Genomic DNA, 17,144 nt, shown 5'->3' on the forward strand with positions numbered 1-17,144 from the left:
ATGAAGATTTTATTGATAATGTCTCTAGTTGCAGTAGGTTGAAACTTCTGTTTCAATCAATTTTGAACATTTCAACAAAGCTTCAAAGCTTCATGCCAGAGAGCATTGAATTTGGAATATTATGATCCAAAACAAACATCTTGTATTCTTTTCCTGAAAGAAACAATGATTCAAAATGAGAATTAAAACCTTGATTTCGACCCATGTTTCTGGGTTAGGGCAGCTACTGAAACAGTTCTCTACTTCAGACCCATTTTATCAGACAACAGCAAGATACATACACCATTTCTAGTTAAGATGAACAAAATACAACGTTTCCTTGAAAAAAAAAATCCAATAAAGAAAATTAATATGTAAACTATGCAGACAAAGCAACAGATAAAAGCCAAAACATACACATCGAACAGAAAATCATGTCCTGTAAAACTTAAATGACCAATACGCCTCTTCCTACTTCCACTCCAACCACAGATGACAGAGGAAAGAAGAAGCGACCAGACATGGAAACAATTCCTTACCCAAAAAATGACTAACAGTATCTCGAAACTCTCTTACCCGGATGTTAATCACTAGTCAGCAATTGTGCCTCCTCACCCAAGTAGCCATTCCGGTATTTGCAACTAAAGACTTTCACCAATGCACTCCGTGTGCCACTCACTTGCAAAAGGAGCAGAATTTCTGAGACAACTCGCATGGCCAAGCTCTCCATTACTGATATAGCCAAGCATCGCTGATAACTTTAAAGAGTGTTTTTCCCTTACGTCGATTGTTACTTCATTCAATGCCCAATGTTCCAGTGAGCATCCAGAGCTTTGTGTGAACCTGCAAATGATGAGAAAGGAAATGGAATACCTGAACCACATATTACATAATCTGAAGAGAATCACTTCTATATTATTTTCTCTGTTTAAAGAATTCATCAAGGAATAAGACTTGAACTTCAGAAAATCTGAAAAGTTAACATCAACTTGGTTGATTCTTCTCAGAAAATCCAAACCAAGACAAGTTAATTCTACATAGACACCTGCCCTTTTTGGCGAGAGGTGTGAAGAGTTCATTAAAAATAAAATAAAAAAAGAATCATGCATTCTACTTATTTCTGACAGGCAATAACAATCTAAAGTGGTAGATTCATCTACTTTGGAACAATTGAAGAATCATGCATTTATCTACTTTTCTGTTTTTAGTCCCCAATTCATTGCTGATCATCAAACTTTGACACTCTAATACATGTCATAGTTAAAAGTTGACACACATAATTGCACCTGGGTTGCTAAGGTTCTAGTCTTTTTGGTAATGCAATAACCAACCACAAGAATAGATAAACAGAAGGAGAGGAATAGGCACACTTTTGAGGGTAAGGAGCTTTCAATTCAAGATCTCCTGTTGTCCATTTTGGGGTTATTGTTTTTTTGAGGAAAAGTTTACAAAGTGTAAAGGGACTTTCTTTGAGGATTTTGTTGTTAGGTGGGATTTGGTTTGTAAAAGCAGGAATGCAGCCCCGGTAAAAATAAAGATAGAAATGACAAATCCCCAATTACCTTGTTGAATTCAAAAGGGGGCCTCAAGGGATTCATCCCAAACTTCTCCACTTCCATTGGAGGCATCTTCGCCATCTTCTTCCATCGAAAGCCTAATATATTCTCTATGTGCAAAACGATCCCATTCTGTCAAAGTTGGGTCCTCACGTTCCTGCTTGCAACAGCAGCACCAATGAGGATGTCAGTAACACTGTCATAGAAGTAATCCACTCCCCAACTATTGAGGGTAGATCAGACTGGCCAATTAGAACAAAGGTAGACAGACTTCTTTACATACCTGACGAATAAGAAATGGATCACGTGTTTCAAAAGCCATGAACTTATTAAGATTGAAAAGGATATTGAAAACATTTCCTGAAAGTTTGCATCCTTTCAAGTCACGTAGTGTAAAATAGCAATCCCTCTGCAAGAAAATTTGAAGCATCACAGATAGAGAAATCATATCCATATAATATAAAAAGAAAGAAAAATCAACAAGACAACCAAATGGCAAGGTATGAGTATGACCAATGGTCCAATCATGTCAACCATCTGGCATAAAATATCCTCAAAGAGCACGGGTTCTTGTGCCATGCATTCCATGCGATGCAACTGCTCCTCATAAAAAAACTGCATTTCATTGGTTGTAAGCAATCCGTTGCCATCCAAATCTATACACTTGAACCTGAAAAATACACTTTGATGAAATGAATGATGCACAACCAATAATATAACAGACTGACTTGAAATTTAATAAAGAGAAAACGTGGTTTTCGAAACAATCCGCATGTGTTTCCACATTTTTATAGATTTGATTTTAGTGTTGTAGAAATGATGGAAATATTTTGGATATTTTCATTGAAAGTGTAGGAAATGAAAAATAAACACAAAATACACAAATTAGACAGCAAAAAATGATAATACAAAATAGGATGGAGTGTAAAAATCTCAATTATGTGGATTAAAAACTTGACATTTGTAAACATGTGGTGACTACCCTAAATTTTCTACTTATCAATATTAATTTTATATATAATGTTCATTTGAACTCCTAGCTTCAAGCCTTCATGTTTGAAGAAATGGCTCGATACGAAATTTAACATAAGTTTTCTTTTTATATATATTTCAATGGAAGTTAGTATTAATATCACAAAATACATGGTTGAACAACAAGTTTTGACATTAAAAAAAATCAAATTTCAGGAAAGAAAATGCATAATTTCGGTAAAAATATGTTGATAAACAGTAAAAGAAATCGATAGAAATATTATTTTTGAAGAAAAAAAATATCAAAATGTTTATAAAAAATATAAAATAACAAAATTAATAGATTGCTCGTTACTTTTTTAAAGAATAAATTATAATATAAAAAAATTGATAAATTGCTCTTAGAAAGGATTTGTATATTACACATCATTCAGTCATTAGTAGAATTGAACTTTTTTTTTGACAAAATGAAACTTTATTAAGAAGACAACGAAACACTTGACCCTGATACATTCAATGTTTTGGCAGAGACCATTTTGATTTTCTCTTGACCAAAGCATTGCATCGAAACAAGATTTTAAATCTTGGAACAACAAAAAATAGATGAGCAAACATTCAAGTGAATTACATGCAAAACCTTCTTTCAGCTTACCATTAGAGAGGAACAAAGAAAAACTTTAAGAAGTGATGTTCTTCAAGCTATTCCTACAAATAGGTTTTTGCAAACATTAGTGATTCCACTAGCAGTTAGAGATAGTCCCATTCTGATTATAACAAACTGAGCCTTAAACAAGGCCACTATTCCCACTCAGAAATTACTTCTCACAGAAGGGGGTAAAAGGTTAAGAATGGATTTAAATTTGTTCTTCAGTATCATGTTCACATAATGTATCTTACCAATATTTTCTGAGAACCAGATGCAATATAAAAATAAGAATTTTACATTCATCAACCAATGAAATTCAAAATGAGCATAGCAAGAGTTGAATCATGAGAACAACAATATCAGAAAAAGTTTAATGGCCTTTAATGCATGAAATTTTCTGCCATAGCCTTGTTTTCAAAAAATCATCATCAAGGCCATTCCCAAAGATTTCATTTCATCAAATCAACTATCTTAAATTCACAAAACCAGGGATGCAAAATACCAATATTCAAGACTAGGCTCAGATGATTTATCCTCCTCTGAAAGCATGAAGTAAACAAAGTCTTCATATCCCATCTTCCCTTCAACCTTGCTAGTAAACTTTCTAGGAATCTGGAATAGATTAAAGTACATACGATAAGGGAAAAAATAAGTATCAAAGATTTTTCTTTAACCGCAAAGAAGAAGGTGATCTAGATTGAAAAGCAAGAACAGTGCATGATAATCACAAACCTGTGAAAAAATTCTATCCACAATCCTATAGGTAAGAGAATGGTTGCCATATCTGATAAGGTTCTCTTTATCAATCAGGAAATCATGATCTGTATCCAGCTCCCAAAACTTGCAGTATATCACATAGAAGTGTTCATATGAGAAGTATCTGTGTAGAAACAAAGAATATAAAAATATAATCAATTCACTTTCACAAAATATTACAGCAGGCACTATTCTCCAAGGGTGGTTGCATCAGTAAGACATAATAACATATAATAGGTGCGTTACATTTAAGCCACACTTTTCACTGCATTAAAGATTTAAGAACCAATTTTTTTTTTTGGTAGGTTAAGAGTTAGAGGCTAGAAAAGTGAAGGTTGGGTCCAAGGGAGTTTGAACCTAGGACATGGGGAACAACACACCATGCATCTTAACAACTCAGCTAAGTTGGCACTTCTTTTTCTTCTTTTTTTCGATAAGTAGCTAAGTTGGCACTTCAAGGGATTTTAAAATCAATTGACAAGCGATTCCTTCTGCTATGGATATTAGTTTCCATTTGCTTCTTTAAATATAATTTGAAAAAAAAAAAAAAAAAAAGCAATTTTCTAGGACAACACCCCCCCCCCCCCCTCCTTCCTTCTCCCCCCGGTGCGCGCACGGAGCCACAGAAAAGAGAAATGAATTACCTTGCAATATTAATATTTTCCTGCTATGAGGAGCTAATAGTCAGGCTATATGATCTAATTGCAAGTAGAATGTAAAAAAGACCTCTATTTGTGAGAATTAGTACCAAAAATAGCTAAGTCTCAGTCCAGTCAAACTAACTCTAAGGAGCACTTGGTATAACAGAAAACTAGTTGGTATTAAACACACAAAAAGAAAACCGAAAAGTTACATGCCTCATGCACTACATAATGTGACCACTTTCTAAGACCTAATTTACATAGTTCTTAGCCAGTAAACCTACCTTAAGACTTTGTTAATGTCTTCTTCCTCATCTGCATGTAGCATTGCGGCAATTAGGTTCCCACGTTTCAGCTCCCTCAGGGTAAGCCGACCATTTCCTGATCTATTTACATAGTAAAATATTCTGTATATGACAGTTTCCGCTGGTCCATCGAACAGAAGTTCAATTTATAATGTATCAGTGATAGCACAAATTGCATGATTAATAGTACTGGGAAGGATGACTACATTACTAAGCTAAATAATAAGACAACCTTGTAACAAGAATACGTGTACAAGCAGCAATGAAGAAGTCTTAGGCACTATATATATACAGAATATCCATTGTTCAATGGGAAAATTGATGATGGAAGTACACGCATACATAATAGTGTTATATTGCATTTCATAACATAAATCTGAAGAAAGCACCAACAACTATAGTACAGTTTCTGTATCTTACAAAAGAGCTGAAAAAAGATTTTGAGTCACTAACCTATCCAGAAGTTGGGAAACATGGCAAGATAAATGTGTAGTTGAAAATACAAAAATAATGAACTTTTCCAGTGAGATAATTAGCAATAATTCCTAAGGAACACAGAACACTCATCTGCCATCAATCTCACATATTAAGAAGGGTTTCTTCCAGATCAATGATCCAGGAATATCTAGAGAGAGACATGAACATCTTGCGAAAATTGAAATATTTCACCAAAGCTAGTAAGAAAAATAAATAAATGCACACAACCATACACATGCATATTTATCACCACAGTCATCATCAGTCCGTTATTTCAATTATTTAGAAAATTCCCCCCATTGGCAGGCAATTATCACATCCTCGGTCAACAAAAAAAAAAAAACCTCAAACGATAAATTGATCACATGGCTTAAAATTTACTTTGATCATTTCCAGAGACATCAAGGGGGAATGATCCAAGGTCTGCCTAGACAAAGATACTTGAGCTACATCTCAATAATGAGGTTCCAAATTATTGGAAATAAAGAAGCAGCAGATAAAGAATATGCAGATATCTGTGTGGGTTCCAGCACTGCCTACCTAGCAGTACGGCTATGTGCTTTGACCCTACATACATAGACCACATGGGTAAGAAGAATGGATCTGTCAAGTTTCAGTAGTTTCAGAAGCAGGAAGGGATGTGCAAACATTTAACATGTTCATTCAAGCCCGAACCCAATAGGGATTCAGCAATCGATCCGACAGAAGCGTCTTAATCCCTATATCAAGCCTGCACATCCTAGCGATCATAGTCACCAAGTTGGGGTTCGGGAATAAGTCAGCAAGGGGAAAATTCGGTAAAATTGGGAAACATCAGAAAAAATTCAGGAAAAAATCAAGCTACGTTAGGGCTGTGTAATCGTTCCTACTAGCGGGTGTTTTCATATTAATCCATCAAGTTCCATATTAAACTAGAATGATAAATCAAGAATTCCCACGTTAATATCATTTCTGCATCCATCCACAATAAGTAACCACAGATTCACAACATATTCAAGGTTTATACTATTCAAAATATAAAATAGACCACAATCATGTGTCCAAATTAGGATTCATCAAAAACATCAAATCAATGTCATTCTCATTTGCATGCACATTATTTTAAGCATTATTTGTGATTTAATCGTGAAGTTCATAAAAATCACCTATTATTAAAAAATTTGTGATTAAATCAATGAAGGAAAAAAGTCACGATTTAATCGTGACTTTTTCAATAAGTAGACTTAGGTGACTATGCTAGCGATCGCCTAATTGTTAAACCAAGAGCAATGTGCTTCCATTATCAGTAAAATCATCAACTTGTTGTGACTAAAAAATTCCAGAAAACTCAAATGCTTCTCATAATTGTTCTTATTTTATACTTATAAATAATAATAATAATAATAATAATAAGATCAATTAATGAAATTTTACACTTATCAAAATAAATAAAAAATAAGATCAATTAATGAAAATTTACACTAATCAAAAAAAAAAGTGACGAAATATAAATTTATTTAATGAGAAAAGGGAGAGAGAGAGAAGGCCAAGGTGGCCCCTTACTGGGGAAAATTTCCGGAAAAAAAAAAACCAAGGAAAATCAGAAAATTTGGGAAAAAATATGGAAAAATAAATATATATATTATTAATTATGAAAAGCATAAAAAATGTATATTCCAAATATTAAACAAAATTACAAATTTTCATAATATAAAAATTTATTTTTCACATTAAATGAAATTTCATATTTAACATAATATCAAAGAGAGCTCCTATTGCCACACCAAGTTTTGCTAATGCCACACCAAGATGTGTGCTAATTCTTAGGTGATTTACATATGAATTGGAGTGGTGTTAGAAAAAGTTGGTGTGGCAATAGAATCTCTCATGTAAAAATGTATTCTTCAAAAGTTCACAAATAAGTTGGGATCAAAGCGCCAACTGCAACAATCGCAAATTAATCACGACTTGTTAAAAAAATCATTTTTGTCAGTCACTATGCTCCCAAGCACCAAGGAAGGTCCCACAAAACTTGCATATTTTGAACTTTTTCCCAAAATTGGTTTCACATAAGCCTATTAGTTGGACATGAATCCGTGCGAGAACCCAATTGAATTGCTCTTTGATAGTGTGCACAAAATGGAAACAGTGAAAGCCCCAGGAAATGATCTAAAACTTTTACCATAGGTGGCAGAACCACCCAACTCCCATTATTTATGCACTGTATTTCTTTAAAATTAAGTCCTCCATTGATTACAAGTTAGTTTCTTGCTGGATAATACAATTGGGTTTCCACATCCGGATAAGGTTCCTAACAATCATTCTTCTATCAAGATTCCCCGGCCCAAACATTCCATGAAACTCCTACTGAAGGAAAAGCACGCAATATAATTTCTATATATATATATATATATATATATATTGATAAATCAAAGATCTTTATAAGTAGCATGGTCGAGAAGACTGTGAAGCAAAGTACAAGGGAGGAAACAAAGGAAAGCAAACAAAGAAGCAAAACCACTAATAAACTGCCAACTACCTATTGATCGATGCTACACACCCAATCTGACTTGGCTATGAAATCTTCAAAGAAAACCCCCTTAGACTCTACAAAGATTTTACTCCACAAAAAGATATACCCCAAGATAGAAAAAATTATTTTAGGGACCGAGGATTCCTTTCCCTCAAAGGACCAAAGGTTCCCTTTCCTTCCAAATTTCCCAGCAAATTGCAAGGGAGTAATGCTCCAATGCTTCCTCTTGAATGCCAAAAAACCCAACCCTATGGCAAGCCAGTCCTCCACTAAAATCTGGAAAGAACCCAGAGCACACCAACCCCGAACAACCTTAGAAAGTAGTACCAAATCTCCGAAGCCACCTTGCAATGAATGAGTAAATGGTCTACGGACTCCCCATCCTCCTTGCATAACCCACAATAGTTGACCGTAATAACCCCTCTCTTCATAACATTATCCAAGGTCTATGGTGCAAAGAACAACATATTTGAAAGGTGGCCCTAAGTTCCTCTATCATGATCCAATAAAATTAGCAAGTTCCCAAACGTGATTGCAATATTCCCACCAACATGCATTCTTAGCTAGGCAGATCTGGCTTGAGACATTAGAGTGAGAAAATATTATTAGGCTTCGTGCATCAAAGCTTATGCAAAAGCATCAGATCAGAAGCATATTGCAAGCAACATCACATTAGAAGTTATCCTACAACAGCCTTCCCAAATTCTTCCTGAAGCAGAAGATTTTGAATCCCATTTATAAGAGCAGATAATGATTAAGACATACCACAAGCAAACTCTGATAGGCATTTGAAGATTTTATTTCCACATCAATGGATAAACTTTAATGATTTTCATCTTATGTAGAAAAACATTTAGTGCTTCTTTCATTTGGGCATGTAACTTTTATGAACCAATTAAAGTTGAGCATTACAACTGTCATATATATTTTATCAATATGTCAAAGAAGTACAAGATAACCCCTTCTCTACATCCATGAGAAATATGTCAACATTCGTATAAGCAGGCTTGCACATGCAGATTGCTGTTTTCTTTTTCTTTTCCCTTTTTTTTTGGTTCAATTAGAATTAGCAGCATGAAGTACACTTCTAATTCTGAATACAGAATCTAATGGTATTATATTAGCATGAAATTTCATCTAGCTGCCAGTATCTCATAGCAAATGTTCCACTGATAATGAACATACCATATCTTTCTTGAAATTCAGGTGTACTCTGTAAAAATTCCAACCCCGGATGAGTTGCCAAAAGTTCTCGAAGAACAGGTTTAAAGTCATCCTGTATTCAAGTTGAACAGATTAAATAACAAAAAAGAAAAGTAAATAACCAAGCAAAAGACCTATAATCAGTTTTTGCATGACAGCTCATTTGAACAGTGATCTTATGTACAAAAGAATGTTGGAAGAACAGGCATCATAGCTTCTGGAGAAGACAAAGACAAACCTGAGTAAGGTATTTGTGATTGGGTTGCTTTAAAATTGTAAATATTTGGGTTGCTATATCCAATGTCAACATGTTGCTATCGATCCAATAGTCAACGAATGCATTCCTTCAAATGAATTAGAAGGCAAACAGAGCATAATCAGTAGCATAAAGTTATGCTCGGAACAATCAATTGTCGACAAGACAAAAGAAGATAAGTTCTATGACATAAAAAAGAAAAGAAACAAGAGCTAAATAATTCTCATTGAGAAGTAATGACAACAATTCTAAGCATATGAAAATAATTTCAGAGATAGGAAACTTCTCAATTGATCATTTGTTAAAGTAGCGGACAAGTATAAAAAGTGGCAAAGAACATTAACAAAATGCACAAACTACAACAAATAAAAAACTAAAAGATCATCAGAATTAAAAATGTAAAATAATGAAGTAAATGGCTACAAATACAATAAAACTTCCAAGTGTTTTCTCTGAATCGATCTTCTTTCAAACTATACAGTCCGAATTTAGACAAATGCATACACTCTTATCCAATATTAAAATAAAATAAAAGAAAAACTTCTTTCAAACTATAGAACCAAAATCAATGAGTTGCAGTGTCTTGTGAGAGGAGTCTAATCACATCTTGCTACTATGACCAATAGGACCATGCATCAGTGGCATTGGAAAATTACTTTAATAGATAAATAAGTTATTCTATGTATATGTCACAAAGGTAGTACTATCTACCTAAACATCGTATTTTAGCTTATCTACTCAATAAACATAATTTATATAATAATATTCATATTGCTTCATATGCTTTCCATATATAGTACTAAATTCAGCTGATCAATATGCAAAACAATACCAATACTTTAAACCAGTTAAATGATCTCCAGCAACAAAACTTTCAATTGTCCAAGTCCTAAAGCTAACCAGCCATGAAAGAGTACAAAGGAATAAAAGGAATTATGGGAATGAACAGCCTCTATGAGGGAATAAACATAAATGGAGTGCTTTGCGTTTCTACAAGGGGTGAATCATGCAAATCCACCTGTATATTACAGCTGCTAATCCTAATCAAAGCCTTACCCAAAAAATTTGGAGTTGGTTGAGTGAATCCTATTCCTCGTTCAATTCTGTCTAAAGCCATTTCTTCAGTAAATTCAAGGGGGGTTCATATCCACTATCATTGCCACATTCCACATTCTTTCTGGTTTTCTTGTCGGTCTTTTAGAACCTTCAACTTGCACATTTCCTCAAACGGGGGCTTTAATCAGCCATCATTATACATGATCAAACCCACTTTTTTTCTCCTCAATGAATGAACAAACAATCTCAATCGACTTTCCATAATTTATCACCATCTGAGGTTGCTAATGTTATGGAAGTTAGAAGGGCACCCCACTTTAAAGAAGTGTGCACTCCATGTTAGGCATGTAGTTTACCAATACATCTACTTGTCATTGGCATCTTACCATTGATAGGCTATCAATGTTAAGCATTTTAACAAAAGTAATCAACTAAGCAAATGCCTTCACTCTAGGGGAACCTGACATGGTTTTAAAACTCGTTTTGATGTCTCGTTTTGTCCATGAATGAGACCGAGTCGTCTCGTTCAACAATGGCACAATAGACTGACTTTTGAGAAACAAATCAGGTTTGAGACAACTTGTCAATCCGTCTCGTTGGTGGACGATACTGAAATGAATCATACAAGTCGTCTTGATCTCGTACGAGATTTAAAACCATGGAACCTGATTCACAAAATAATCCCAATCAAAGCTCTCTCTTTTTTTTATCAGTAAAAATTATCATTTCATTAAGGCGGTCAAGAAGACCGACGAAAAGAAACAATACAAAGGGGACACTCAAGAAGACTCAATTCTACAAACTTGATCCCATCTAACAACAAGGTCTTCAAAGGACACTCCCCTAAACTCCTTGAAAACCTTGCACCAAAAGATTAGCAAGCCCAAAATGGACATTACAACATTATCAACTGAGTCAGAAGTTCCTTTGAATGTGCGTTTGTTGCGCTCTAACCATATCCCCCAACAAATTGCAAAGGGAATGACAATCCACAAGGTTCTCTTTGTGTCGCCAAAAGGAATACCCCAAGCACTCCACATCTTGAACATGCTTAAAATCAACCAAATCATGCACCCCACCACCCTAATGAGCCAGAGAAAGTGCTTCCAAATCCTATTAGCCATGAAGCAATGGATCAAAACATGATTTGCCGATTCATCACAGTAAACAAAGAGCAAATGTTGAGACCCACAACACCCCTCCTCATGCATTGGTCCATAGTTAAGATTCTCCCTGGACCATATCATAAAACGCTCAAATAAAAAAAATAAGACAAAATAAAATCTCTCTTCCAAAACGATTTCCAAGATCGAGAATCATCCCTGTTCAAAGGATAATAGATCTCTACAAAATGTTTAAGAAGGGAAACACACTACGACCCCACACTTAGGGTTCAGCTCAAATGGCAAAACAAAATCAATGAAATTGAACTCAAACACTACAAAACTTCACAAAATCAATCAGCAAAAAAGGCATTACACCACTGTAATTTACAGTCTCCCTTTCAATCTATAATAACCCTAATCAAACCCTATCTAATAATTACAACTCAACCCATGACATAAAGAATCATAATGAAAGTAATTAAAGTATATTTTCTTCTTTTTTTTAACTAATCTAGATCTCCTTCTTCTGACATTTTAAATGAGCAACTCATCTCCTTTCAATAGGAGGCATAATCTGATTAGGAGAACTCAACACCCCTCCTCATGCATTGGTCCATAGTTAAGATTCTCCTTGGACCATATCATAAAACGCTCAAATGAAAAAAATAAAACAAAATAAAATCTCTCTTCCAAAATGATTTCCAAGATCGAGAATCATCCCTGTTCAAAGGATAATAGATCTCTACAAAATGTTTAAGAAGGGAAACACACTACGACCCCACCCTTAGGGTTCAGCTCAAATGGCAAAACAAAATCAATGAAATTAAACTCAGACACTACAAAACTTCACAAAATCATTCAGCAACAAAAGGCATTACACCACTGTAATTTATAGTCTCCCTTTCAATCTATAATAACCCTAATCAAACCCTATCTAATATTTACAACTCAACCCATGACATAAAGAATCAAAATGAAAATAATTAAAGTATATTTTCTTTTTTTTTTAACTAATCTAGATCTCCTTCTTCTGCCATTTGAAATGAGCAACTCTTCTCCTTTCAATAGGAGGCGTAATCCGATTAGGAGAACTCAATCTACCTCACTGATGACAGTATATATAGCTATCAGATGAAGTGGATGCCTGTTGGATGTTCCTACATTACATTATCTCTCGCTCCATCAAATTTCTCCAAACACTTCACAGCACCTTACCACTATTAATTATTATATCAAAACAAGACTCAATATCAACCCCTTGATAGGAACCAACAAATAGAGATGAAAGCAAAAATCACCAGAGTTGTCAACAGTCAACACCACACCATTCATCTTCCCAAAAAGCCTAATCTCTTCTGTTTAAGTTACCCATAATCTAACCTCTCGCCATCCCTCCCTTCTACAAATTCTCCACGAATTTTTATAATCTTTTTTTTTTATATACGTAAATATACTTTATTGATGAATCTTCATAATCCATCCCAATCACTAAGCCTACACAAAATTCATGACTTCCTCAATTATTGATTTAATAATTGTGAAGTTTGAACTTACGCCTAATAACAGTGACCCAAAGAACACCCTTGTAAAATTATCAATTAAAAGATCTAAGCGAGGCAAACCATGTAATGATGTTAATCAACAAAAGTGGCATGATTGGCAGAAGCAACCAATAGTAAATATCTTTGGTGAGCAATGGAAGTAACAAAAGAACAAATTCTGAAAGAAGATGTATTCTGTTGAAAAAAAAGAAAACCAATAAACTACATTCATAGTCCCATCGATTTTCAATGAAAACAGAACTTACATACCTTGTCACGATCCCAGTACCGTCAACATCAATCCTTCTGAAAAGAGTGCTAGAAAAAAATGATGGAAGCTTGCAAATTTCCTTTGTAACTGATATGAATTCTGGAATTAAAAAGAAGAAAAATTTACCAATTATCAGACAAGAAGAACAAATAACATACTAAGCTTAAACAAAAACAAAAAATCATGATAGTTGAAGTATCTCACCACGAACTTGCAGTCCATCCAAGTGACCAAAGAAAAGCTGATCAATTCTAGTCAAACATTGCTCTTTAAGTTCATTAGGAGGTGGACGACCATTTTGAAAGTAGAACTGCAAGCATTTCAAAAGTGCTTTATCAAAATCCATCTACCCAAACTATATCATAAGAAAAATTCTTGTGATCATAAGCTTAAAAAAAAAAAAAAAGGCTACTCCCAAGTTAGCAGGAATTAGTTGTACCTGAGGTATGAGTTCTCTTACTGGCTCACTGACTAATCTTAACGGAGAACCTAAAGAAGAAGGACCAGCCCCTTGGCGTTTCATAATACGTGGAGAACTAGACGTACTTCTTGGTGAAAGGGGAGGAGCACTTCCAGCAGGAAACATGGAAGGTAATGAATTGCTTGTAGCAGCATTTGCACTACTGGAACTCCCGAGGATGTTCAAGGGAACACCTGCCTTTGCATCATCAAGTAACGATTTTACCTGCAGGCATGATTAATCAGTGAAATGCAAACACTTGTAAGAGAAGAAACATTTCAGCCATTTCAAAGAAATGTTTCAAGTCTAAACCAAATGGTACTTGTCAATTCTGAGCTTTTGATCTTATTTTGTTGATGGTCTACTTAAGGACATAGTTTCTAGTACACATGTTGTTAAAACCGTAGTTGCTAGGAGATTTCTACCAACATAAAAATCATTTCTTATTAAAAATAAATTCTGAATACAAAAAATAGTTAACCAATTATTTTGCAATAGAATGCGTGAAAAGTATCACTAAACTATCCACAAATATATATATATATATATATATATATATATATATATATATATATATATATTCTCAATCTCAATCAAACCCTATCATCTAGTTGTCTTTCCTTTTTCTTTTTCTTTTTTTTGGATAAGTTGTTGTCCATTCCATTAAAACTCTTATGATGACCTTGAAAAAGATAACTAAATTTGATTCCACCACCCACTGTTGTGATGTATGTCTTGAATTTGATTCACAGCAGAACTGACTAGTGTGTGCAACCCGGTGGTGACCCTTTTTCTGTTGTGGGTTATAAACCAACCCAGTTGGGTAGTTAGGGCTTTGTAATATAAGGCTCGCTTTTCAGTTATATTTTTTGAAGGAGAATAGTGGATTTCTTTCTCATCTTCAATTTTCTTTACCATTCGAAATTCATTTTTCTTTGTGGTTTTGTCGGAATAACTGTACTTCTCAAAACTTGATATATGTATATATATCATTTAGAGGGTGTCTTCAAGGAATATTTGTAACTTTGACCTTCATTCAGATTCAATCTAGTGGAAAAATGCATTAAATTAATACAAAATCTTGGAAAAAATATTTGTATGAGAACATTACACAGAAAAATCCTCCTCAACGTAAACTAATCACACAATGGACACCAACCAATGTAATTCAAAATCCAAGACGGAAATTCTTAATAAAATAAAAAGATGGAACGAAAAAATACCAATCGACCGGATTCTCGTAATGAAAGCCACTGCGAGAACAGCTCTTTAGCAATGTAAGGGTTTGATTTAAGTGCCAATGGAGATACCTCCGGAAGCTGTAACAATTCTGGGTCAAGGGACACCAAATCCTCCGTATCCATCACAATCAATTTTATATCTCATAAACACCGAAAACTTAACAGAAACCCTAGATCTCAGCACCCTCTCATACCTCCAAACCTGAAACCGAGACCAATAAACTAAGTCTCTAATTCGAAATATAAAATAAAAAAGCGCGATGTTTCAACGTTTTTCTCCGCCAATTTACGCCATTTTCGTCACTGGCATTCGAATTTCAGCAACCATATCTTAGAACCAGAAAACAAGGAACGTGAGCCACAAAACCCTAGATTTCCAGCTCTAGAACTTGAAAAAAAATCTGGATCTTTACAGATTAAGAAATTTCCTCTTTTGATTCTGCTTCGAGGCTTTACAGATCAAAATTGAGCTCCAAATCCTCGACTTGAACACCACAGGAGATAGAGAGTATAGTTTTGTCAGAAATCAGTTGCGATGTCACAGGTATTCTGCCAGAGATCGATACCCTTACACAGAAGATAGAGAGAATACGAGCGAGAGAGAGAGAGAGAGAGAAATGATAAAAAAAAGAAAATATCAATCGAAGAAGAACTGAAAGTCTGAAAATGCCTTTGGAGGTAATAATAAAAGCACCTCAAGAATTAATAAGGGAAACCCACACCAAAGTCGAACTGTACTGTCTTATATGGTTTAAAAGATATAAATGAGATATTTTTGTTGAGGAAGATCTCTTTTACGATCAACCTCGCTAAAAATCAGCTCATTCCGAAACTTCTAATCCTATCGAAATAATTATTTTGTTTCAAAATTTGTAAATCATTCATTTTTTTTTTATAAATCAATTTTGATAAAAATAGAAATTTCAGAATTGATTGATTTTTTATAAGTATGACGATCTCCTTATTATATATATTTATTTCAAAAAATTTAACCCATATAAGACAACATAATTCAATTATGGTGTGGGTTGCCCTTATTAATTCATGGGATGCTTTTATAATTATCCATCTATGTATGATATATGTAGTAATGTATGATCACGTTCACATGGACAAAACGTAGATAGGCTTGACTTTCATGAGATTGAATTTAGTTTTGGATTTTTAATTATTCAAGTAGGGATTGGGATGGTCGACCAATCAGAATCTCTGGTTGTAGCTCAGGGTGACAATCTTGGTCGACACCTAGAATCAAAATATAAATAAAACATTGATTCTTAATCATATAAATATCTAATAGAAACAATTTCCTTAGTAAAGATTTTAAGTCTCGTTAAGGGTCATTTTACTTAAATGGATTACCACATTAGCAATTCAATACCACAACCCTATAGATTTCATCGAAAAACTTAAATAAAAAAATTAAAAAAATTTCTCTTAGGCTTAATCCAAGGTTTTTAAAATGTACACCTACCGATCTATTACCTAAATCCAAATTTTAAAATTATAATTCACGGTGAAAAATTAATATTTTTTTTTTCAAAATTAGAATTTTGTCCTCATCGAATCACGTTTTTAGGTGCCATGAGGTGTGCCCAAGGATCGTTACTAAAAGTGAAATCCTCACGAGCTTAGTAAGGCTAGTTGGACTCAATACCTAATACCCGTTGAATACCAAATAAGATAGACAATTATTTTTTAATGATAAAAATGAGTATGTAATAAGATAGAAAACTATTTTTAAATAAAATATGATACGGTGTATTAATTTGTAGTTGAAATTGGGAAGGTAATCGACATTCAAGTAAAAAAAAATTAAAATTAAACTACAATTCTCATTATACTTTAATTTTAGTTGAGGTACCCATTTACCTGGAACTAAATGGAAACCTAAAATCCTGATTCCAAATCACTTATTTATTGGAACTGATTATAACCAGATCTAATATGGAATTGGACCGATAGGAACCTGAACTACTAAATTCTATTCGATGGGTATCAATAGTACTCAAAAACGATTTATTTTTTACATTATACATGATTGAAGGTCTTCTTATATTTTAAAATTAATATATATTATGTAAAATTCTTCAAATTTCATATAAACTAAATACTGGAATTTAAAATGGGTCGTTTCTTCTTAAATTTATTTCTTATAAAGGAGAT

General features: G+C 33.9%; 1 protein-coding gene across 1 annotated transcript; it reads right to left on the reverse strand.

Annotated features, from left to right (window-relative positions):
• Positions 1 to 274: 274 nt before the first annotated feature.
• Positions 275 to 15,617, reverse strand: LOC147402083 (serine/threonine protein phosphatase 2A regulatory subunit B''beta-like). The gene is made up of 13 exons (XM_086443591.1): positions 14,961 to 15,617; positions 13,717 to 13,962; positions 13,482 to 13,587; positions 13,277 to 13,376; positions 9,286 to 9,391; positions 9,030 to 9,120; positions 4,835 to 4,976; positions 3,886 to 4,033; positions 3,656 to 3,765; positions 2,049 to 2,205; positions 1,819 to 1,944; positions 1,542 to 1,692; positions 275 to 822 (listed from the first exon to the last, which is right to left on the reverse strand). Exons 1-12 carry the CDS (start codon positions 15,099 to 15,101, stop codon positions 1,552 to 1,554), a joined length of 1,614 nt encoding a protein of 537 aa, XP_086299717.1. The 5' UTR covers positions 15,102 to 15,617; the 3' UTR covers positions 275 to 822; positions 1,542 to 1,551.
• Between the last annotated feature and the right edge of the window lie 1,527 nt (positions 15,618 to 17,144).

The sequence above is a fragment of the Akebia trifoliata genome, chromosome 5, assembly GCF_017979445.1.
Source record: "Akebia trifoliata isolate Shusen 1 chromosome 5, ASM1797944v1, whole genome shotgun sequence".
Classification (NCBI taxonomy): Eukaryota; Viridiplantae; Streptophyta; class Magnoliopsida; order Ranunculales; family Lardizabalaceae; genus Akebia; species Akebia trifoliata.

Excerpts from the sequence above, each read along its gene's own strand:
- LOC147402083 (XM_086443591.1), bottom strand. The coding sequence starts at position 15,101 with ATGGATACGGAGGATTTGGTGTCCCTTGACCCAGAATTGTTACAGCTT. Across the intron at positions 13,377-13,481 it reads GGATGGACTGCAAGTTCGTG|AATTCATATCAGTTACAAAG; the intron begins GTGAGATACTTC and ends TTTTAATTCCAG. Across the intron at positions 9,121-9,285 it reads ATCACAAATACCTTACTCAG|GATGACTTTAAACCTGTTCT; the intron begins GTTTGTCTTTGT and ends ACTTGAATACAG.